Source organism: Ailuropoda melanoleuca, chromosome 5 (genome assembly GCF_002007445.2).
Source record: "Ailuropoda melanoleuca isolate Jingjing chromosome 5, ASM200744v2, whole genome shotgun sequence".
NCBI lineage: Eukaryota > Metazoa > Chordata > Mammalia > Carnivora > Ursidae > Ailuropoda > Ailuropoda melanoleuca.
The window spans coordinates 23,269,743-23,295,095 of NC_048222.1; the positions used below are offsets into that span (position 1 = coordinate 23,269,743).

The window sequence follows — 25,353 nt, forward strand, 5'->3', positions numbered from 1 at the left end:
GAATTTGTTTTAAAATACTTGGGCACTTGGGTCTCCTTTCTTCTGTATGTCATTCTAAATGCATCGATGGATTATTATAAAAGCAATGAGTGATTGGTCACAAAAGGAATCCATATGCAAATATAGAAGTATTAATGAAGTGAAGGAATAATGAGTGAATTTGAATGAAATGAAGTCCTCATGCTCATCTAGGTCATCAGTGTGAATTTAGCAAAGGAACATAGTCTCTGACATGATTTGTATCATTTACGGAGGGTGGTAGTAACCCTTATGGGAACATCATGCCTAACAGTCCTGTCATGTCCTCTCTCATCAGTAGAAAATATGTTCATTTTGGAACAAGATACAAGTCTACAGACTTGTGCTTCCTATTTTAGTGACTTCTACAGATAACATGGAAACACAAAGTAAAAACTCTTCATACTGAAGTTGCTGTCCAGAAACAGGAAAGGAGAAATACAGCTTCTGCCTTTTTGGAAACTCAGTTCGAAATTCCTCTAGATGTCAGTATTACATAGAGAAATGAAAATACAATAGCCTGTGGCAATGAATAAAGACCTCCTTACATTATTTAAGTGGTAAAACATATGTGATATATAATTGACAAAGAAAAAACCAGCCTCCTTTGGAAGCTGGTTTCTCATATGCCTCAGAATCGACAGCTTCTCCTGTTGGTCAACTCCAACTGCTCTACTCAAAGAATGCTAGCACAACTCCCGGACCTTTGCCACCAACACCTGCATGACCTTAGAGGCAAACACTCATCAATTTGGTACTCCATGGAGTCTTACCACCAAATTCTCAATTTTAGCTAATTTGATGAACTGAAATTGATTGAAACATACCAGTTTTCATTATCAAGTCCAGCTGTGTTCACGTCATCCAGAAGCAAAATACCTATCTGTCAGGAGTTTTCATTTCAAAAGAGAAGCACTGAAAAACAAAATTATACAATATCTTAAACACAATTTATAAAACTATCTTATTTGGCTAATTTGACTTATTTTCAAAATTGGACTTAGGTTCTCTCTCTTGTCTTTCTTCCATGTTAATTCTAATTGTTTGGTAAATATTTATTTCTTCACTCTACTGACGTGTTCCCATTTTATACCCTTCTCTCTTAATCTTCCTTCTTATCTCCTGTGGCACTGGCTGTGCAATAGATATTCGGTAAATACTAACAACATACCTTGCCTGTAATCTATTTTTTTCTTAGTGATAGTACAATGTAGTAGTTAAGAGCACAGAATGAAGGAGATAGCTGACCAATAATCCTGGTTCGACCATTTCTGAACTTTATAATGCTTGGAAATTACCTGATTTCAGTATAAAATGTGGCTAATAGAATCTGTCCCAAAGGGTTGCTATGAGGATCAACTGAGTTAATAATATGCTTCGAAATGTGGCTGTTATGTAGACAGTGCTTAGTGTATATTAGCCACATCGTCATTGACATCATCGCCACCACCACCGTCATCCTCCTCCTCCTCATCATCACGACCACCAGCATCATCATCATCACGACCACCAGCATCATCATCATCACTATTATCATCATCATCACGACCACCCGCATCATCATCATCACGACAACCAGCATCATCATCATCACCATTATCATCATCATCACGACCACCAGCATCATCATCATCACGACCACCAGCATCATCATCATCACCATTATCATCATCATCATGACCACCAGCATCATCATCATCACCATGTCCTAGTATTAATCACTATGTCCTAGTCACAGGGCTAAGTGCCAGAGATTCAAAGATGAATCAGTCTTTCTGCCCATTTAAGCAAGGCCTTCAGGCTAGTGGGAAATCAATGGGAAAATATGTTTAAAAGTGTTGCCAGTGCTGCTGGGGTGGGTGCACGTGCCGTGCACGGAGGAGAAAGCAGCCGGCTTTGCCTGAGGAAGTTGAAGGACTTTTGTCCCGCACTTTCACTTAGGTGAGGAAGTTACAAACTCTGAGGCTGTAATCTCTAATTTTGGTTTTCCACAGATTTACTAAACATACCTTTGTGTTTCTGAAAAATGGAAATTCTCTGAACCTATGAGACTGCCCTTGGATTATTTAAAAGTACAGTAGTGGTCTGTCTTGATGTCCCTGAGCTGCACTTAAACATGACGTTTCATGCTTGCAAGTGACCCTAAGGCAAATTCTGCTCCCTTTCCAAAGAAAAAAAAAAACGGATTCTTTGGACTTCCATACAATTGCATTAATTTATAAGGCACAACTGCAGAATTTGTGATAACTTGGGTGGATTGGGCTAATGTTTACCTTTTATGTGGCATTTAAGAAAAGTTGGCTAAGCAAATTCAGAGAAGCCAGAACTGTGAGAAGAATGTTTATCTGCCTAGGAAAAAGGCCATCTGTTCTAAGCCATATGAAAGCTCATTTATAAAAGCTTACTTTAGTCTCCTACTTTCTGGCTTACAAAACCTATTCACACAGATCCTCTCATTTTCATCTGATTTATATGTGAACTATATCAAGACAATATAAACAGAAGTCAGAGGTGACATATACATTATCAATATCCTTTAATCCATTCATGAAGATGGGCCCTCTTTTACAAACTATGCCAGAATTTAACAGAATTTCTTTTAGAGTAGTGATTTCATTTGTTTTCAAATATTGTATTCTATACACTTTCATTAAATAAGACTGTCCTGCCCTCTAACTTGCTATTAATTTTGGTGTTGTTTGTTTGTGTGTGTGTATTTTTCTGTTTTTGAATCACGTAATACAGTGGTTTTCAATCTGGGATAATTTTGCCCCCCAGGGGACACTTAGCAATTTCTGGAGACATTTTGGATGTTACAACTGGGAAGGAGGTATCAACGTCATCTGGTGGGTAGAGGACAGAGATACTGCAAAACATTCTATAATGCTCATGACATTTTCCACAACAAAGAATTATCCACCCCGTGTGTCAGTAGTGCTGAGGTTGAGAAACCCTGATGTAATTAATAAGTGACTTCAATTATTCAATTGTGTGTCCACAGGCTAAGGAGAAGTCACAGTCACACCCTGGTCTGAAGGAAACAGCACCTGTCAAAGGCAAAAGGACATCGGCCCTCACAGGTAACATCTTTAGAAGACCAGATATTTATGCATGAAGAAGGCTCTGTTGTCAAAGTCCTGTTGTCATTGTTCTTATCCAGAAGAAGTTACATGTTCATAAAGCACTTTCCACTGTGAAGAAGGCTCTGTTGTCAAAGTCCTGTTGTCATTGTTCTTATTCAGAAGAAGTTACATGTTCGTAAAGCACTGTGTTGGGAGAAGCGCTGTTTGAAAGTCTTTTATTTGGTTGGCTTTGGGTCCTACTAGTTACAAACTGGAAACTCTTTGGGACTCCAAATGTCAGTCAATTGGTCGTGTTCACATCTACTTTGCTTTTCAAAAGCTTTTAGCTTCTGATTAAGAGAAACCTGAATAGAAATGCCATTATGTGAAGCCGAAATTATACTGATCACATGCATCCTCCATTCAAATATTTTGTGGCTTTTAGAGAGATCTTCCCAGAAGAACCAACCCTCCTCTGAGAAAGAAAAGGTTAATAAACTCAACGAGAAAAATTCTGAGAAGACCAATGCCTCTCTAGTTCAGAGAAGTTTTGCCACATTTCGTACAGAAAGACCACAAGACAAGGTAGAAGGTTTTGCTCTGAGAAGTTCCGTAGAGCCAAGAGAAAATACAGACACAGGAGACATTTCGAGCACACAGAGACTGAGCAGACAAGAAAGTAATAGTGCTGGAGATGATAAACCAGCCACTGTGGATAAAAATGAACATCCCGTGTTCAAAGGAGAGAAAAATGGGCTTTGTTCTGAGGAAGATGCTAGTGAAAGCGAAGTTGAGATGAAAGGAGGGCCAGCAAATGCAAATGATACAGTGTTGGACAAGTGTTCAAATAAAAAGCAGTGTGTTGATAAAACCAATGGTGATCAATTCTGTGAAAGGTAGGCTTTAAAGCATTGCACGCCTACAACTGATGTTTTTGGTAGACCTATGTGCCATTGCAATTTAAGGCCATACCAAAAGGAGAAGTGAAGTGAGTTTTTGAAACAATGGTTTGGAAACCAGTTTCCCAGCTTGTTTTCCCCAGTGGGTTTTTCTTGGTCCTGTTCTCTTGCCATTACTTTTTCTTTTTGCCTTGTGACATTTTCAGGCATTTTTTACTATTTTCTTCTACTAACTGTAGATAAAGATAATGATTATTATCAATCAATATTTTTAAAAGATTAAGTAAGAAGTTCTTGTTTTTAGCAATATAAAGCACATCCTTTTAAGATCAAGTATTGAATAATGAGATCAGATTTATCTGTAAGTTAAGAAATTAATTCTTAAATTATACATAATAAATTGGCTATTTTCCTAGGATATTGTGAGGATTGAGTAAGAAGTAGATTATCGAAGGACCCTTCCTGAACTGCAAAGTTTCATATATAAGTTCAGATAATTATTAGCCAATCACAATTAATTACTCTATGTTGTGATGGGCCACAGAATCTATTTGGAACAGAGTATTCAAATATCTGCGTGTTTCTTAGGGAATTAAGATATAATTTTTATTTCATTTATTAATAATGTATTTGAAACCTAATCATGGAGAAGTCTAATTTTTAAAGAATTAAACATAAAGGAAAATGTGTATTGAGAAAACCCATCACTGCAAAGATGTGCTTAGTAAGGTAGTAAGGTAAGGAGCTGTTAAAAAACTGAAATTAGTTCAATTCTTTCATCGATACAGGTTGACTCTCCCTGCTGTTAATATTCAGAGAGATGATTGTTTCCTTTAGTATATTTAATTTAGTAATCTCTCTCTTCTCTAAGAAAAGGAAGTGAAAAAAATGAAGATCGAATTAGGTATGAAATGACTGCTTTTGTGAAGGGTCAGTGGAATAACTTGGGGTCACCATGAGGTCAGCAGGGAGAGACCCTGGGATCCGAGGTATCTATACCAGTTCCTGTGCGGCTTCGTCTAATGCGGAAGCGTACCGCCCCATTTTATCCCAAATGCTGAGACAGCAACTCTCTCGTGAAGCTTCACCAAAACACCATATTCAAGAAGCTTTAGTGCTAAGAATTTTGCCCATCTGAAAGTTATCTCCTTGAAACGTTGAGAGCTGCAGCTGGATTTTATTTTCCAGGTGTATCAGCAACATAAAAGCCATTGCCACATCCCGAATCCCGGAACACCCAGCCCTAGCGCCCACTTTCCAGAATGCTGAGCAGGCAGAACACACTGGCAGCAGCAAGCGGAGGGTGACCGAGGAGTGCTTCGCCCAAGAGGACAGCAAAAAGAGCAGAATAGATGTAGCGAGTCCAGGTGAAGGACACGCATTTAGGACACAGGAAACCAGACAAGCCCAGGGGGGCTTACAAGGCAAACCCCTGGAGGCCACTGGAACTCAGACCTCCAGACAGCAAGATCTGGCGGCCCCATTGGGTAGGAAATGGCTTTTGTTTTAGCCTTTTAAAGCTTCTTAACCTTTTCCAGCAAGCATTTCCAACTAAATTTCACTTAGCCTAACAGCCTGAAGGAGACAGAATGCCATACTGATGCCATTTGTGTATGTAATTCAATCACCTTTTTTTTTTTTTTTTGGTCTGAAGAGATGAATGCCACCAAGAGAATTCTTTCATGACTTCTTTCGTTTTCAGCATATTTATGCTGTGAGAGACGAATGTCTATATCAAATCAGATTCCTGGAGACTTCTATTATCTGAATTCTTAAAAATATTAACACTTGGCAGAATGCCTACCTCGCACAAGATAAGTGCTCCAGAATTACATGTTGAATACATTTAAAGTTCTGAAAGCAAAGTTATTATCTACTCACCTCCCCTGTATCCTTGTATGCATGTAAAAAGCTGCATGCAGTAGATGCTTAAATACGGAATAAATGGGGAAATGAATAGGCTCGCAGAAAGCAAACCACGGAAAAACAAAAGGAATGCTGGAAGAATATTACTGAGTTTGTGTCTTAGAGCCAATCATGACGTGGACTAGAGTTAAAACACTTAGACCGAAGGGTGGGAAGTGGGAGAAATTTGAGAGCTGCACAGTATGTACTTAAAAAGTTTCACTGGTTGTTTTATTTCCAGCCAGGAAAAATTCATCTTTGTGCCTTACAAGTGTCTTAAATAAAGGCTAAAAATATTTTGGAAAGTAATATAGAATAATATCAAACATTACAATGACATGAAGAAACTCTTCATCTTTCTCTCTTTGCTTTAATTAAAATAATGGACTTTATCAGGGATGCTTTAAAAAAGGCGGGGGGGGAGGGCAAGCACTTTCTTATCTTTGAACTTAAATGGTTTTGGGCTTGGGAGAGTTATCTGTATGGAGTATATTGGGGTTGGAGATTTTCAACTATTGTGACATTTCTAAAAGTTGACCTGAAGATGCTATAAACCATAGTTTCATGATCCTGACGTTCTTTCTGAAAGATGTCAGGTGTCACCTTCATGAATTACAGACCATAATGTGAAATAAAAACATATATTCCCTGGATCATTAGGAATCAAATAGATGGTCCATTTTATTTTATTCTGAGGCCCAGTCTTGGTGCCAGAAAGAGGTCTGACTGCTTAACAAATGGCCCTTCTCTTCCTCTCACCATCTAGTTGATGTCCCGGCTCCTCCCGCCCCGTTTAATCACCGTATCGTGGCAGCCAAACAAGCAGCCATCAACAGCTTTTATACTGTGAGCAGAACAGAAATTTTAGGAGGGTGAGTATTGCTCCATTTTAACACGCTTTGTACAAAACAAGAGAGTTTTCAAAGAGGCAGATCCTGAGGATTTCATAAATGTTTGCCAGTCTTGACTTGGGAAACAGAAACATCATAAACAAGCATTTTAAAGAGATTTTAAGCATTTCTGAAAATCGCTACTGATGTCAGAAAGGTTGATGTGGTGACTGTGACTGAAATCCACATTTATTATCTGCTTTACTTCCCATGTTGTAATGTCTGAAAGTGGGAGAAACACCAGTGAGTCACCAGAAGGTTTAGAAGCTGTCCAAAACTTGAAAATGGAGACACAAAATATAGAAATGAGTGAACACTGTGTTTCTTGTGGCATGTATTAAATCTCTTTTTTTATCATTTTCGTTGGTTTTCCATTTATGTTGTTACGGTATTAATTACTATTATCCATTTCTATTGATTGCTTCCATCACCGAAGAGTTTTTTTGAAAGATGTCTAAATACACCGTCTCTCCCTGAAGAAGGAAGAGTACAGCCCATCAGGGACCAAATTTATTACTGGGAGATATTCCTTCCTCTTCTACGACAGTCACAATCTCCCTTTGATATTTTATAATTTAAAGTCTAAATTATAAAGTTTACTACTGTCAGCATATCTACATGAAAAAGCAAAAGGAGGCAGAACACTTAAACCACTATACACAAAGTTACTTACCAACACGTGGAAATTACGCGTAGCAACTCTAGCGCGCGTTTCTGCATTTGGTCATTGGGGGTGTGGTCACTCTTGGTGAAGTCCCTTCTTCCTCGTCCTGCTCCGTATTTCTTTTGCCCTCCACCATGGGGCACCACCTGAATGCTTTACTCCTCAGCCTGCTGATTCTAGAGAACTCCCCTCAAGACTGTGAGGAAGGGCAAAGAGACAAATGGGAGCTCTGAAACTCGAGTAGGTGCCCTGGGGGTCTTCAGCATTACTGCATCAAGTAGCTCACCTGGGTGTCAGGGACTTCAGTGGCAAGCCAGCAACTGTTTCTCTTAAGAAGAGTTATTTGCAGAAGACACTTAGAGACAATTTCCAGGGCATTTTCTTTTCCTTTTCTTCCTTCCTTCCTTCCTTCCTTCCTTCCTTCCTTCCTTCCTTCCTTCCTTCCTTCCTTCTTTCGATTTGTTTGTTTTAGAGAGAGAATGCACAAGCCGTGGGAGGGGCAGAGGCAGAGGGAGAGGGAGAAGCAGACTCCCCGTCGAGCAGGGAACCTGACACCGGGCTCCATCTCAGGACCCTGAGATCATGACCTGGGCTGAAATCGAGAGTGGGACGCTTCACCCACCGAGCCCCCCAGGCGCCCCCAGGGCGCTGTCTTCATCAGTAGCCACATGGGAAGTGGCTGCAGCTGTGCTCACGCACTCCGGTAAAGAGACTACATCTGGAATGGTCGTTGAAATGAAGGTCCTCCCTTGGCGTTTACAGGAATGTCATTCTCCGAGACCCGCCTGTTTGTGCACGGAGGTAGCGGAGTTGAGTGGGCTCTCAACTCAGTTGGCCACCACCCTGCCTCTGTCAGTTGTTGCCACCACGCTCACCTCTGCAGTCCTCCAGGAATGTGGTGGGCCTTAGGGTCACGATGTTGTTCGGGAAGCTTCCGCTGTGTCCCCCACCATGATAGCCACACTTCACAAGAGGCACCTGTGTTCTATTTTGCCAAATCAGGAATCGAAGCAAGAAGTCACATTTTAAAATTGTTCATGAGTTGCATTTTGGTATGTGTAAGAAGCTGTCCTTTAAAGTATATATAAATTTATATCCAAGCTAAATCGTCAAAAATCTCATAGGTGATTATGTAATATATATTTTTATTATGTGTATCTGTATGCAATATTATTGTTACTTTATTTATATGCAGTTTCCAAAAATAATTTTACTTGCCTGACCTACAGCCTATATTGTTCATATGCTTACAAAGCCTAGCTTAGTCCATTCATATGTATTCAGAAGGATTCTTTTTTTTTCTATAACAGAAGTTCTCGAATTTTAGGGTGCATACGAATCGCCCAAGGAACTCTGTGAAAATGCAGATTCTGGGGACTCACCTTGGATTCTTGCCTCAGTAGGTCTGGGGTAGGGCCGGGAAACCCCTCAGCTCGTGACGGAGAGACCACACTTTAACATTATTTTAGAAGTTTATTGGCTACAGTAGACACACTAATAGGTTTGCTCATTCAAACCCCAAAAGAGCAATGCCCCGACAGCTGCGTCTTCCACTTGGCCCCACCTCACGCTGCACCACGTCCTCTTCTTCGGCAGGGGGCGCTTTGGCCAGGTCCACAAGTGTGAGGAAAAAGCAACCGGACTGAAGCTGGCGGCCAAGATCATCAAGATCAAAGGCACGAAGGACAAGGTAAAGTCCGCGCAATGTGGATCTCTCCTTGCCATTATCCTCACTTCGCTAAAGCATCTTTGCTTCTTCTCAGGATGAAGTGAAGAACGAGATCAACATCATGAACCAGCTGGATCACGTGAACCTCATTCAGCTCTACGATGCCTTTGAGTCTAAGAATGACGTGGTCCTGGTCATGGAGTAGTACGTGTTCTCCCCGCCCCTCCCCCTCGCCTGCACAGCTGCGCGCGCGCATCCAGGGCGGCCCGCACCACCCGGGACTAGGCGGCTGTCGCTCTGTCTTGCTGCAGAAGTGGCTAGATCCGTGCTTGGAGCACTTCTGATTCTGACTGGCATATAGCCGACGATTGATCAGTTTCAGAAGGAAAATTACCTAGGAATACACATCTCCATGTGTGATTTTACTGAGAAGAAGTAGACGGACATCGCAGATCCAGCTTTATAGCTAAGCTATCTTGTCAAAGCCAGCCTAAAGGTTATTCCGGTTAACCTGACGGAGGGTGATTTTTTGAACTACATTTTATTTTCGACCTAATCATTAATACAAAGTTCACATCAAATTCTTAATAATTGGGGCTAAGAGACTTCCATTTAAATTGACTTTTATAAAAAATTAGTAAGTAGCTAGAAAGTGAGTAGTTCTAAATAACACTGAATCAGTATTATGATTCAGTTCATTCTTTCCTCCGTTTGGGGCTTTGTTTATCATTGCACAATAGGAATTTTGGGTAATAAAATGTCTAGCATCAGAAGCACATAGGAGCACTTTAGCACTGACACTAGTCTGAGGAGACCCTGTTTGACCTGTGCTTGGTATTCGGGATTCCTCGCCCTGCCTTATAGGGTCCTCTTTGTCTTCCGTATATGTTAGGAAATGGCAGAGCTGCAGCTGCTGGGTGACAGGGACCTTGAGGCCTTCCGGTTGTGAAATTGATGGTAGCGGAAATAAGGGCCTGAGCCCAAGCATCATCTAGCTGAGATAGTGACGGAGGTGGAGACGTCACTGGGCACACACACCTGCTGGAAGAGTTAGGGGAGCTTATTATTCCTGCTACTCCAGGAAATAGCTGTGTCCATGAAGGAGTCAAACTCAGGACTTCACGCCTCTTCCCTCTGCAGCGTGGATGGAGGGGAGCTGTTTGATCGCATCATCGATGACAACTATAATCTGACCGAGTTTGACACCATCCTGTTCATCAAGCAGATATGTGAGGGCATAAGACACATGCATCAGATGTACATTCTCCATTTGGATCTGAAGGTAGAGCGCGTTCTGTTTGGTATGAACCCCTCCCCCCCGCCCTGTGGATCAGCGAGCCCCGTCAGATACTCTACGCCATCTTGGGAAATTTATGCTCTTACGAGGTACATATTCGGGAATTAATAAAAACCTGGATTCTTAGTGTCATCTCCCCATTCCCGGCTTCCGTCACCCCCTAATATTTTAGCATCTCCACCTTCAGGGACTAGTATTCAGATTCTTGTAACTTGCCTGTGTGAAAGGAATCCACATGGGAGATGCTTTCCTGAAAAGTTTAGAATTAAAACCACCACCACCACCACCACTACCACCACCATGGTATCCTTGCTGTGTCCCTCTCATTTTTAGAATAAGTAGGTGGGAGGATTTTAGCTAACTCAGAATTCCCTAGTGGTAGCCACGTTTTCCAGCTCTTCAAGCATCCTTAGTACTCTCAAACTCTTTTGGGAGGTGCTGGACTTTAGGGATTTATTTTTCTGTGGGCATGCTAGAACATTCAGAGAGACCTATGGCAGAATGGGATACAGCCAGAAGGGCGATGCTAAAATGCTGAGGATAGTAGAAGGGTGGTGGGAATGGGGCTGGCACCACATTGGACATGGTGGAGAACCATGTGAGCAGCAGGGAGCCAAGCCACCTGCCTTTCTCCTCCTACTTAATGACCCTCCCCTTTTGATCTCTCCCCCATTATGAAGTGCCTAGAATTGGACTATACATAGGTAGAAGCAGTGAAAGACCCAGGCTCAGTAACTCTGATCAGCTCTAATGTCGGGCTAAGTACCAGAAATTGCCTCTTCTTGTGTGTGGCACCATTGTTTTCCCACTTCCCTGCTTGGACAGCATGACCATGAGATAAAATCTGTATTCTCTATAACATTCCATCTATTGCAAATCACTGGGCATTGTAGAGCTAAATAAATTTAACTTCCTTAAATTGGTTTCCGTGGTCCTCTCTTCTTGTAACATAGCTGCCCTCACTGGCTTGGTTTATGTGTGCAACCTCTCCCATTCACAGGGCAGGAGGAACGGGTACATAAAAGACAAAGTCAGAGGTTGAAAATCATTAGCAAAGCCCTTGGCTTCGAACTGAGTTTGATAATGTGTATTTCCATGGAGCATTTTCCTTGAGTGTAGATATTCTGCAGATATGCCTAAAGGGATTTGACTGGCAACTAAAACTAGGACCTGACCTGTCATAAGTCAAATAGCCCTGTGTGTGTCTTCATAACATTGATTGAGGACTTGCAATGGGCAATTTTAGTTATGGCTTGTAGGCAAAGATAATAGTAAAGGCGACAGCTGGATGGGTCATTAAGGACCACTCATCCCTCGCAGAGAGCTCCTTGGAAGGAAAAGGGCCAAATATATTAAGAGTGCTTGTCACCATGGAGGGGAGATTATAGGTAACTTAAAAATGAAAAATGGCCTCCCTTATATTTTTCTGTGTTTTGAAAGTCTTAGTCAATGAATATGCTTTCATTTCATAGTTAGAAAAAAATTTTTTAACTTTTTTAAGTGCCTTCAAAGCTGTAAACATAGTTTTATATCATAGTATTCTTTGACAATTGGACGGCTTTATTCATATCGATCAGTTATTTAAGCACGAAACCAAATGTTCCTCTAGAGCGTCCATTTCTTTATAAACAGCTTTTACTCATAGACCCACTTTTAGAGATATTTTAGAAAACAGCTTCCAAAGACATTTTGCCAACCAAATGGTCCACTGAATGTTGGTAAGGAGACAGTACATCATTTCATCAAGCTCTGCTTAGTTTCTGATCTCATTTGAACCTCCTCTCCACCCAGAAAGGCAGGGGAGGGACAGCTGTGATTCCACCTAAAGGATGGGACATGGGATCCTGGGGATTCAGCAACTCGGCTACATGCACCCCAGCTGTTAGGGATGAGCTGGGACGAGAGCTTGAGAGTTCCAAGCAATTCTTTGAAAACCGTATTTCTCTTTCATGGATGATCTAGATTTTAAATCAAATTCCCTATTTTTCTCAGATGTCAGTGGTTCTGACCTAACAAATACAGGCACACTCGTAAGACCTTCCATAAACACTGAGTTGCAATGCTACTATCCACGCTGCTCCCTCTTCACCCCCCAAGAGTGTCGGCTTGACAGAGAGCAAAGTCTTACCAGAGTCAAACTCCAAGGGAACACTTAGTCAAGGGTTTGGGTACTGAGAACAAACTCAGCAAAACTTTGGAATTGCTGAGAAGGAAGAATGAACGAGGGGGAAGTCTTCCTTTTACACATGACTTTCCCATAGACTAAGCACAAAGGGAAAATCTGGAGGTCAGGAGCGTTCACGTTATATTGCATACTCAGTGTGGTTGTTTAAATGAATCAGGCCATTTCTCCTGGAACTCATAAATCCTCAGGAAAGATATTCCTCCAAGAGGGGGAAATTCATACTTAATAATTTTAGGGGGGCAGATGTCAAGTCTGAGACAGCCTCCACCAGTCTGTTTGGAAGGTACTGAAGCAGGCTCCTTGTCTTTCTTCCCTCAAAGAGGCCTCTGCCTGAACTCACACATTATGGTAAACTGCAGAACCAGGGAGAGGGACAGGCAGGGTAATGCAAGGTTGGCAGGGTACCCACAACCTCACCCACCACAAAATTAAAGGAGAAAATACCCACACAGACAAGCCAGACCCAAAGTGAAAGGCCTGATATGTTTTTCCTGAGCATCGTTGTATTTTTAGTTGTGGTTCAAGGACAATTTGAGTGAATGATGGTTGTTTTCATTGCTAATGTGTCTCTTTCTCCTGGCAGCCTGAGAATATCCTGTGTGTGAATCGGGATGCTAAACAAATAAAAATTATTGATTTTGGATTGGCCAGAAGGTATGTGTATCTGGACGTAGGTGTATGAATGGAGGTAGACAGCAGGATGGTGCTCTGTCTTTGGAAAGATAAATCTGATATACCTCTCGCTTTTAGACTCTCATTTAGAATTAACTTGACAAAAATTATATTCCAGCCTTACCTTGCTGATTTTGGAACTGGAATATGTAGAGGTTTCTAGTGTATCCAAGAAAAAAATAAGAAAACTTAAAATCTCATACAGTGAAGTTATTAAATTTGAAGACATTAATTTAGGATTTGTAAGCTTGTCTTAGTCTTTTATATTCGTTCTATCCATTAAAGAGAAGATTTACTTTAAAAATTGAGTAGTGTAAACGAGATCGCGAAGGGTTCTGGTACATACAAGATTCTTAAGTGAAAAAAGAGTTTATATGTGGACTTCGGCACATTAATGATGAATATAAAATGGATGCAAATAATTGCATTTCATTTATTCATTAATATGGGCTTACTCAAGCCATCGGCATGTCAAGGGTTGTATCAGTTTTCCTTTCGTTGTGTTCTAGAATTCAGGTGTTCTAATTATTCTCAGCGGCTTTCCCCACCACTGTTTCAGATTATTAAGGTTTTATAGTATGAATTACGACTCTCAAACTCCTGGAACTTTTTTTTTTTTTTTTTACAAGTTTTTAACACTGTTTCCTAAACACATGATTTCCTTTAAAGCCTGTGATTTAAAATTTGCTGTGTGGTTGAAGTTATTTTGTCTTATAGACTGCATGTTTTCAGTTTCTACGATTGTTGATGTTTGATCGACCCTCTCCATCCATCCACTTTGTCTCCTGAATTCCAGATACAAACCCAGAGAGAAGCTGAAGGTGAACTTTGGAACTCCGGAATTTCTTGCTCCTGAAGTTGTGAACTATGATTTTGTTTCCTTTCCCACTGACATGTGGAGTGTGGGTGTCATTGCTTATATGCTGTAAGCAGATCTCCAGTCGCTCTGACACTTATACACATGCATAATAGCCCAATTTAGGTCTTTTAGCAAATAAATAACACCACGCCATGTTGAGTCACTTTCTGGGCTCTGTGAATCCTGTGGGTGAAAGGAATAAATTCTTGCCCTGTACATCACCTGAAAAAGTAAATATATGTCTACTTGTAATCACTTTAACTCTTAGGACACCACCTAATGCCCTAAAAGTAATTAAAAAGCAACTTGTGTCCTGATCTCCTAAATGACGAAGGCTAGATTTACTCGTCAGGGGACCCTTTGGCGTTTGCCATCTGAGTGTGTGGCAGACTTTAGCAGCTGTAAATGCTTTTTTTTTTTTTTTAAAGATTTTATTTATTTATTTGACAGAGAGAGAAGCAGCCAGAGAGAGAGGGAACACAAGCAGGGTGAGTGGGAGAGGAAGAAGCAGGCTCCCAGTGGAGGAGTCTGGTGTAGGGCTCGATCCCAGGACTCCAGGATCATGCCCTGAGCCAAAGGCAGACGCTTAACCACTAAGCCACCCAGGTGTCCCTGTAAATGCTTTGAAAAGGAAGGTGTGTTCTCCTTAGAGATTTCATATTTCAGGGTGGCCGCTGACTCCATGGCTGCAGGTGTTTCATTAGGGACTGGGGTGGAGGAGCGAAGCGTTTTCCTGATTGCAAAGATATATGATAAAATTATGTTTAATTACCTGGTTATTTGCCTTCTCTCAGTTTTAAATGACAGAACTGAGAAAAAGCAACCTCTCTGTAAAGAGTTTGAAGCCATTTAAACAAGACTCACTCTGAATCCTGTGTCTTACAGACTGAGTGGTTTGTCTCCCTTCCTGGGTGACAATGACGCGGAGACCCTGAACAACATCCTGGCCTGCAGGTGGGACTTAGAGGATGAAGAGTTCCAGGACATCTCAGAGGAGGCCAGAGAGTTTATCTCCAAGCTTCTGATTAAGGAGAAGAGGTAACCCAAGTTGGTTCTGGGGTCTGGAAGAAGGAGGGATAATAGAGAAGCATAGGCTACCACAATTCATGGAAGTAATTCCCGAATTCTCTTTGTGACGTCTCCGATGCCCGTGCAAAGTTGTAAATGGAAGGAGTTTGATGCTCTTGACCTTGCTTACTGAGATCGGGGACTGGTTTGGTCACCAGGCTTGAAAGGGGCTACAAAAACTTCCCTGCTTCTGTCTTTTGCAATAAGGCTGTAGCAATTAGGGGCTCTTGCTGGGCCTCAAAATGAAGGGTTTGGGATAAGTTATTTCCATAACCCCTTTCACATCTACAAAGCACATATCCGGCTCTGTGTAGCTGAACACTTAACTATCATTTCATTTCAGAGCCTACTGTGGGCCAGACCATGCCAAGTGCTTTATAGGCCTGTCTTTTAACCCCCACCCCTCTCCAAGAGTTGAGAATTATCATTACTATTTTATGGGTGAGATTCTAAATAGTTTGCCCAAGATCATATGGCTAGTCAGTGGCAGAACTGAGCACCAAGCACGTCCACCTTCCCCTAAGGCTGTGCATTTAAATCTTACATATTACACGGCCTTCTATTTTCTGTCATGCTAAAACCACGTTAATTCAAAATTCAGCAGATGGAGGTGCCTGGGTGGCTCAGTGGGTTAAGCGTCTGCCTTCGGCTCAGGTCATGATCTCAGGGTCCTGGGATCGAGCCCTGGCGGGCTCCATGCTCAGCAGGCAGTCTGCTTCTCCCTCTGCCCCTCTCCCCTACTTGTGCTCTCTCTCTCTCTCAAATAAAAATTTTAAAAAGGAATTCAGCCCATGAAGAAGAGTGACCTTGAAACATACGGGCTTGCATTTTAGACTACAGGTGGGGGAAGGGCATGGTGATTTAGTCAAAAACACTGTTTCAGATGGTTTTATATCTAAAATGTAGAATGATAAAGGGCATTTAAGATTTTCAAGACCAACAATACTTGCTTCATTGTTTTATTATCTTTATGGCTTTTAGGTCATTAGTAAACATGTCTGTGAACAAGTGGGAGGGTGTATTTTGAGGAAGGGGACTAAAGAAGTGACATGGGTCCAGAGCAGTATCTGACATCAGGGAGTTGCTTCATCAACAGTCTGCCGGGAATGCGCCTGGAACGTTGAGAACACCTGCGTAAAGTCCAGTCCCTGCCTTTAGGTGACTCATGATCCAGGAAAAGAGATAGGCGTTTTTTTAAAGATAGAATACAATGTAGTTAAGAGTCTATTGAAAAGGGTCAGTCAGGACTGCATCCTAGAAGGTAAGGAGGACTTAGCCAGGCAGGGGGTATCAGTGCAAGAAGGGGCACTACACAGACATGGGTTTTATCTTTAATGGAAAAGCGCCACAGATGTTACTATTATGATTATTATTATTTGTATGTCACTGAGCACCAGGCAGTGGACCGATGGAAAATGTCAACTCTCTCAAATCTTTGGTGGATGAGATGTACATTTACTGAGAATCTATTCGACAGATACACTTTTATGTGTTATCTGATTTAATGCTTTGGATTAAATGAGGAAATGGAGGCTGATAGCAGTCAAGCAGTCACAGGGCTAGCGCAGGGCAGAGTCATAGCCACCCCTGGTGGCCTCCAGTGCCATGCCCTGCCCTCTCCTTTGGTCTGAAGGCTTCACTAATACCTTAGGAGGGACAATTACACATTTGGGCAGAATGACAACTGGCTGAGTATTCAAATCAATAGGTGGATGAAACTAAGGCCAACACCTGATACCACCATCATGGAATAAATTTCTGGGTACAAAAATAAACTCAAAATTCTATTAAAAATTAATTTTAGTATTATGTTATTGTTAACTTTTTAATAGTCAGCTTTCAGATGTTTGCATTACAGTGAAGAAATAATAATTTTTTGGCACTGTCAGCTTTTGGAGCGCTTCTGGGGGTCCAGCACTGAAAATTTATGGTATTCAATAAAATAGCACTTCTGTCTGAGGTTGATGGAGGTCAGTAGTTTTAAAACGTTATACCTGCCTGTTTAAGGTCCTATTAATGGTGATGTTGTCACCAAGTTATTAAACTTGCCTTCATGGATTAAAATAAAGAGTTATCGTCTCTTCCAATCTTATACTTAAATGTTTGGTATCTGATGGAGCAGTTTTCCTGAAGCAATGTGCAAGTGGAAGCCCTGTGACCGTTGGAAACTATGCTCTTGATACGGTTTCAGAAGTAGACTCAGATCGTTGCACTCACTTATAGTTTTTATTTTGAAAGGTTATTTGGTTTATTGTGATAAACGTTAGCACACAAGGCAAGTTTACAAAACTTGAAATTAGAATATAATATAATCTCTGTGATTCTTTCCCATGCTATTTTTAAAAAATTGTATAAATATTTGCTGGCTCAAAATAATGTAGTTTCTTTGTAAAGTTATCTAATGTTCTCTCAGTACTTATACTAACCCTTCATCTATTTAAGTCTTCAAAATTTATTTTTTTAAAGGTTTCTTTATTTAATTAGAGAGAGAGAGAGAGAACAAGGGGGAGGGGCAGAGGGAGAGGGAAACAGAATCCCAAGTCGACTCTGCATTGAATGTGACGGAGCCTGACGTGGGGCTCCATCTCACGACCCTGAGATCACAACCTGACCTGAAACCAAGAGTTGGATGCTTAACCTACTGTGCTACCCAGGTGCCCCCCAAATTTCTTAATTCAAAAATTAGTGATACATATATTGAAAAATTTTAATATATAAATCATGTTTGCAATTATCAAGAATCATTGTAGCATTTTGCTCTTGCAATCGTACATGTGCATTTATTTCTCCACTGACTGATAGAAGTTCAATACATGGAGCCCAAACACTGCATAAAAAATGGTTACTTGTATTGGAAAGTAGATGTTCAATTATGAACAAGAATTTTGAATTATTTGCCTTAATTGTCTTACTGCTGTTGTTACCTTACTGGATTTGATGATAACCTACGATCATCAATGATAGTTCCAGAGAAGATAGAATTGCCTGTGAATTTGACGTTTGGCCATCTGGTCTCCCAAAGGCAATCGCCAGAGCTGAGGTGAATGACAGATTCAGGCCTCCTTGGCGTGTCTCTGCTAACAGCCATTCCGAATTTCCCTTTAGTTGGAGAATAAGTGCCAGTGAAGCTCTCAAGCACCCTTGGCTGTCAGACCACAAGCTCCACTCCAGGCTCACTGCACAGGTAACCGAGGCTTGTTGCTTTTCCTCTCCTTTTCTAGCCAACCTCAGTCTTTCGATGATCAGTGGCTAAAAGCATCTTAGCCTCATATGGGGTTCTGTCTAATTCCATCTCTCACAGCCTTCCAATCTTGTGCTAGTGTTGAATTGCTTAAAATGCTTTTATTGAGCAGTTTGTGTGTTTTTTTTAAAATAAATACTTCTTACATTGTTTAGGAGATATTTTCAGCATAACTATTTATTATGTTTATTACTCAGTCATTGTACTCATTATAAAATAAATTCCATCACTGTATTAGACACACACACTTACACACATATATAATCTAGGATATATATAAACATACAACATTTTGGAGAATATGGGTTAGTGTACATTCAGGATAAATATGCCTCCCTAATACAGATTTTTAATGTTTATGCTTACCTGGTTCAGTCTGCTCTGGGCACCAAACACTGTACTACTAAGGTTGATCCAGATAGGAATATAAATATATATGAAGGAGACTCTTACCAAAGACTGAATGAAGATGACCTAAGTACTTGTGGGTTTTTTTAAATCTGTTTTCCCCAAGTTTCTATTTAAATTCAGGTTAGTTAACATACAGTGTAATATTAATTTCAGGTGCAGAATTTAGTGTTTCATCACTTACATGCGATACCCGGTGCTCATCACAAGTGCCCTCCTTAATCCCCATCCCTCATCTAGCCCATCCCCCTGCCCACCTTCCTCCATCAACCCTCAGTTTGTTCTCTATCGTTAAGAGTCTGTTCCCTGGTTTGGCTCTCTCTCTTTTTTTTCTTTTTTCCTGAGTACTTGTTGACAATAATTGAGCCCACACTCTGCGTTAACTTCGTACAATAAAATCCCTAATCTACTCTTATTGCCTTAATTGCCATTTACGTTCGGCAGCCGTCTGTCCCTTTGGCACAGATTCCTTTCCTAAGCTTCAGATCCATATATCCCCCCGTGTACTTGACATTTCCATTTGGATCTTCTCAGTCCTAAACTGCACTCATCTTCCCCACCTCCCCTCATCCTCCTACCATCCTTCCAGAACGGCCCCCACTGAGTGGCCTCAACCAGACCCCCCGGGGTCTGTCTGTTTCCTTCCTCTCCTCCATCCTCCCATCTCATATTTAATTTATCTCCAAGTTCTGTACATTATTTTCCCTAATGACTTCTAGAATCTGTCTAACCTTCTCTATCCCCTTGGTTATCCTGGTGCATGACACCCCTCATCTGAATTACAATAACAGCTTCCTCCAGACTTTCTCCACCCCCATCCCTATGGATTATACAAATAACACAGAACCAAAAATGTAACATTTAAGTAATTCAACTAAACATTTAGGATGTTTAACCGGCCAAGGTATATAGAGAGGCAATAAGCGCTCTCTGCCTTCAGTCCTCGTTAGGGAAGGTCTGACATGAGCATCAGTTAAGATGGCGGCTGTCATGCCCTGGAGTTGTATGCGTTTGATACACTTTCATTCCCTCCATCTCTGCTCCCCATCCTCCCTACTCCCCAGGGTTTTGGAATGGAGCTTTTTCACTGACCAACAAACCTTGGAATGACTATGCTTCAGGTACTCATTTTTTCCACATCCAGTTTTTATTGAAATTAACTTTACTTCTAAATTCAGCATCAGTACTAAGTTTTATTTGTGTCTGAATATACCTTTCCTTGATAATTGGTACTGATGTCAAGTAAAAATAGACTTTTTACCTAGTTGGTACCTCACCCAGACTACATAAACTGCTTATTAGGGTTACCAACCTATTTTGGGCCAATTTTCCACCAATGTATTTTTATCCAAGCTTATTGGTGTCCAAATACACTTTGACGTGGTAGGACAATATGGAAACCACAGCAGATAAATAATGACATTATACAGTTTAAAAAGTGCTTAAAATATTTTTAAAACCACCTAACAACAACAAAAATCACCTTTTTGTTATTTTATCCAACTGTTAGTACCTAGGTGAATAGATATTTCAAGAATGATGGGGATTTGAAAAAAAAAATTCCATTGTAGAAATCTAGTTAGTTAATCATTAAAGTTATAATTATATGGCACCGTGCCAGGCACTGTTCTAACTACTTTACAAAAATTAAATCATTTAATCCACAAACCAATTCTCTGAAACAGGTACTGTATTCTCCTCATATAGATGAGGAAACAGGGGTTAAGTACTTGTAGAGGATCCCACCAGGCGAAAAATGATGGCGCTATCATCCCAGTGTAGACAGGTAGGCTGTGGAGTCTGGGCAGAGCTTCACCACTCTGCTATCCTGCTGGATAATGGGCTTCTGGGCAAAGGGGGCCTGATGATGTTTCCAGAACTCCTTATGTACTATACATTTTTGGTGTTGCGGAGAGCCAGTATTCAAGCTTAACGTACTTTATTTTTTAAGGAAATATTAAGACTAGATTTTTCCAGAAGATTCATTTTTGGAATAATCCTGGTTCTGATACATTCTATAAAATCAGAATTTAACTTTATGTTGAGAATTTAAGTCTCATCCAAAACTATTTACTACTTGAATCTAACTTGTATTTTAAAAGTCTTTCTGGAACTTTTATTTATCTCTTTTAATTGTTTCATGCTTAAAATCACTTACCATTTCTTAACCACTAAGCCTGCCTATAATCAGTCAGTAAATTTAAGAAGGACTTTTTTCCCCGGGAATTAAAGCCCTGTAGCTCTCTGCCTTCTGTATTATGTTCTTACATTTCTAACCATCCATATATAACCCATCTTCCGTCAGAAATAGCTCTCAGCTGGAGTGGAACAAAGCATTCCCAAATTACAAATCTGTTAGAACTCATCAAGCACCTACTGCAGACTTAATAAATGCTTTGGGCCTGGAGGAAGGAAAACTGAACAACTATGACATTGTTTCTTTCCTGCCAGAACTAATAAACCTCTACCTTTCCTTCCCATTTCCAGCTTTATGACCTTAGGTCATGCCCTTTTTCCAGTTTACTGAGCTCATAAAATAACTTAGAACCTGATATTCCACATTTGTCCATCTGTTCTCTAATTCACCAAATCATTACTTCATTAATGACAACTCTGATCATCTTACTCCCTCATCAAAAATTCTTCAAGTGTTCCCCGTCGTGCACACCAAACAAGCATACCCGGCAGTCCAGGCCTGCTCTGACTCGCCCTGGGCTCTGGTGTCTGGTCCTGTCTCTGCTACTGCTTCCAGATCAGCTCAAATTCTAGCAAGTGCCTGAGACCTACTTTAAACACCACCTCCTGTAAGATGGCCCTTCTTAATCCCCAAACTGGAGGTGCTCTCTCCATCTTCTTGAACCTCTTGTGGCACTTAAGTGACTCTTGAAAACTTTTTGGAAGAAGCAACATCTTTGTCCTCACCTGGTCTGTCTTGACTCTCATGTTTTGTCAACATGAATGTTTGTGGAAGTGAGTTTTGACAAAATACACATGTAAAAATGAAGTGTCGTCAGATGCCAAGCTCTCTGTTTCTGACCCTGAGAGGAAAAGTAGTGATGACAAGGGAAAGTGGGGACATGCTCGAGCTGGACACTGAAGGTGGGTCAGTGTATCTGTCAGAGGGTCATGAACAATGTAGGCTTCTAGAACATTTCTCTAAGAGCATCTTCTATTCGGTAGCAAGTTATTGACTCTTCAGGTGTTCTCATATCAGAAGTTAGGAATGAAACGATAAAAAAAAAAGTTCTAATCCTTCTCCAATTATCTTCTGGTTTCCCTAGAAGAAGAATTGTTGCTCTAATGCGAAGAAACTTGTGACCAAATAGTCCATGGAAGGCAACCATTTGAAAGGTTGGTCTTGGGTCTTTTCTAAAGAGATGTTTTTGCAAGCCTTCGGAGAGGAGAGCAAGAAATAAGTCAAATGTGTGTTGAGCTATGTGGGAAGCACTGCGATGTTTCTGCTGAAGGGGAGGGGCTGATTTTAGACTGCTGTGTGTGCAGCCTGAATCAGCCATTTTCTAGCAGAAAAACCTTTTTCCTGATTTGTGCATTGGAGATAGTCTTACTTCCTATGTTCATTGAGTGGCTCCAATGAGCTAATCCAAGCAAAGCCAGGAGACCAGGGCCTGGCACATAGAAGGTGCGTGATGTTAGCTCAGGGTCAGAGGAAGTATTTGTATTTTTTTATATTGATGGGGAAACCAATCTCAGAGACTCTAGACTAAATCGCTCCGCCAAAGCTGTGTTGCTAGTATGTGGTAGAATGTGACTTCTGAGGAGTCTCTGAATGTAAAGCCCATGCTTATTTTTCTTCCGTGAGCTGCCTACTCTTGGACCTTGAGGAACCACCAATTCATAGAAAGGCTCTACGCTGCTTGGAATTCTGTCAGAATTCTTAAGATATAGTTTTTCACATGAATCCCTTTGATTATATCAATAAGCTAGCTTAATTTATGCTCTAAAGAAGAAGGCTAAGGCAGTGTACTTGTTACAGAGCATTTTCAGAAATTCCAACATTTATGTCGTTGTTGAGGGGTCCATTTACCCTCCAGCAAGTCGGTTCTCTAATTTGGGGTGGTAAGTCCATGGCCATTGTTGCAACTCAATTTTAACAAATGTGTAAGACTTATGAGTCTGTATTCTTGCTGCCCACTGGTCTTACTCTTATTCTGATTGGTGTTTATTCTGGTCCTCAAGTTTTTGTTTGTCTGTTTGACTCTGTATTCTTGTAAGCTGCCTTGAATCTTTCATAGAATAAGATCAGGCAGAAATAAATCAATAAATCATAACAAAAGTCACAGACCAGAGTTAGGAAAGCATTCAGCCTTTGGTGCATGGGGCACTTACTTAGAAGTCTATCATTTATCTAGAAATCTATGAAACATCAACAGAAAGCCCTGGGCTTCCTACTTACAAAGACCATTCTCATGTGTCAAAGTAAAGTTTTGGGGAAAGTAGAAGATAGCTTTATGTCTTGTGACAATGCAGAGAAGGAAAGGACTCTTCGTGCTCCCAGCCGTGGGTCGTTGGGCTCTCTGAGGTGCAGCCCGGCCTGCCCTGTGAGTGGTGGGCACCAGAGTCCACAGGCGGCTCTCCCTGCCAGTTTCATCTACAGTGACCACAAACCTCAAGGGTTCGCCACAAACTGCATTCCCACCATGAGCACCGGAGTCACTTTTGAGGCCTGGTAGGAATGAATTCATTGGGTGACAGGAGGTCCCATTGCAAGGCAGGCCTGTGGCCAGGGTCTGGCAGGGAAAGAATGAGGAAGGAATGACAGCGGGAGGCGGTAGAGTCCTTCCACGTCACATTGGCGCTTTGAAACCAATGTGATGGAGGACGGTGGCAGCCCAAGCAGTGACAGTTATGCAGAGGACAAAGACATTTGAGCCGGTCACACTGGCGCTGTTAGATACCGTTTTGGGTGGAATTGCTTGATGCAGCCTTACTCTGAGTGTGGTCTGGCCCGCCTCTGGACAGTCACTCGGGCTGGCTGCCTTCCACTCCTGGGTCCCTCCGGCTGCAGTTAGCCACAGAAATTCACCTTGGTTGCACTGCAGGCCGGGAAAGAGCTGTTTCAGGTCCGTGGGATGTGCGCACTTCCTAGTTTACTTTTTTTCTTTTTTTTTTCTTCCAAATTAAAATGTAAGCTTAAGATACTAACTCTGAGAGCAGCCTCATTCGAGAAGAATTTTTTTTTTCAAACATTTTTTATAGTATTTCCTGCTGGGACAAGATGGGGGTTTTGGCAAGCTCTGTTGGGAGTAAAACCAACTTTGTGATAATATTGATTTTTAAAATCTGGTGGTTGAAGATTATTCCTGTGGAAAAAGAATGACTTCCAGGCCCTATGAATAAGGCAGGATCCACACTGTAAATTGACGCATATAAATCTCCTGCAATTTGTTAGAGGTTTTCTGATGCGTCGAGGAAACACTCTAAAAATCAACCCAGTGGCATTTCGCTCTGTGCTTCCGTTCCACCTACTGCCAACCTGTGAAATATAAATTGAGGATACGTCCTCCGATGCACAGGAGTGAGGTAGGGCTGAGAATGGCATGCGGGCCCATGTCCCACGTGGTCATTAAGCAAATGAAAACATTCCCACACCCTCTCCGCAATGTCCCTCTGATGCGGGGTCAAGCTGACAGGATGGCCGGTGTGGAGCTGGCTGTGCTTCACATGAAACAAAGCGGCCTTGTGCTTCGATTTTGCAAATAGTACGAAAATATCTTGCATAAACCGAGAAAAAAAAAAAATCCAACCCAACTCTGGTAAGCAGTGGAATCCTGCAAGGGGTTTCTTTCTTTCTTTTTTTTCTCTCACATGCACACATGCATTATAAAAAATCATGTGTGGTTTTCCTAAGGGGAACAACCAACTAATTACAATTTTAAAAGCCCTGCTGAATTAACAAGAGTCATATTTTGTTTGCTTTGCAGGAAAACTGCTGCGGTTGCTGCTGCTTTGGGAAGATTTTTGGAAAAATCAGCAATTCTGATGCCTTGACCCCGGTGATGACGGGTGGCCGTGGGGGGTGGGGGAGCCGCTGCACTTGAACTCGGAGCACCCAGTTAAGGGGGCTGCCTAGTGCTGTGGTCCTGGGGGTGCAGACAAGCCCCGTGCCCCTTTCCTCACATCCCCACACCCCATGGTAGTACACAATTGGGAAGATGTTTCCCTGGAATCTTCAGTTTTCAATGTTTATTTTGTGATTTTGGTCGCTGGGGTAAGGGGTCTGTGACTTCTGCTGTCACTCAGCTTGCTAGAGCAATCAGACTGGAGATTTGTTTGAGACATTTAAACCCAGAGGATACATTTAGAGGGAGAAAACTGCTTCCAGTCTTTAAACCATGCCTTTCAAAGGGGTGATCATTATCGCCAGAAAAAAATTCTGCCTTTTGCACCCTTGAACACTTGGTTTCTCAGACTTCGTTGTTTTGATTTGGTCTGAAATCAGGTGAATCCGATTGATAAATAATTTGCTTTCTGGAACTTGTCTTCGAATCCCGGGGC

At 41.4% G+C, this 25,353-nt stretch overlaps 1 protein-coding gene across 1 annotated transcript in view; it reads left to right on the forward strand.

Annotated features, from left to right (window-relative positions):
* MYLK4 (myosin light chain kinase family member 4) overlaps nt 1–24,905 on the forward strand; it is an 84,831-nt gene extending 59,926 nt beyond the window's left edge. Inside the window, exons 3-13 of the mRNA XM_034660150.1 lie at nt 3,038–3,098; nt 6,651–6,756; nt 9,035–9,128; nt 9,202–9,311; nt 10,248–10,389; nt 13,173–13,243; nt 14,058–14,186; nt 15,006–15,158; nt 18,294–18,372; nt 22,119–22,188; nt 24,780–24,905. Coding sequence (XP_034516041.1) covers nt 3,038–3,098; nt 6,651–6,756; nt 9,035–9,128; nt 9,202–9,311; nt 10,248–10,389; nt 13,173–13,243; nt 14,058–14,186; nt 15,006–15,158; nt 18,294–18,372; nt 22,119–22,163 — 990 coding nt within the window. The 3' untranslated portion in view covers nt 22,164–22,188; nt 24,780–24,905. The remainder of the gene's footprint in view (nt 1–3,037; nt 3,099–6,650; nt 6,757–9,034; nt 9,129–9,201; nt 9,312–10,247; nt 10,390–13,172; nt 13,244–14,057; nt 14,187–15,005; nt 15,159–18,293; nt 18,373–22,118; nt 22,189–24,779) is intronic.
* Nucleotides 24,906–25,353: the final 448 nt, after the last annotated feature.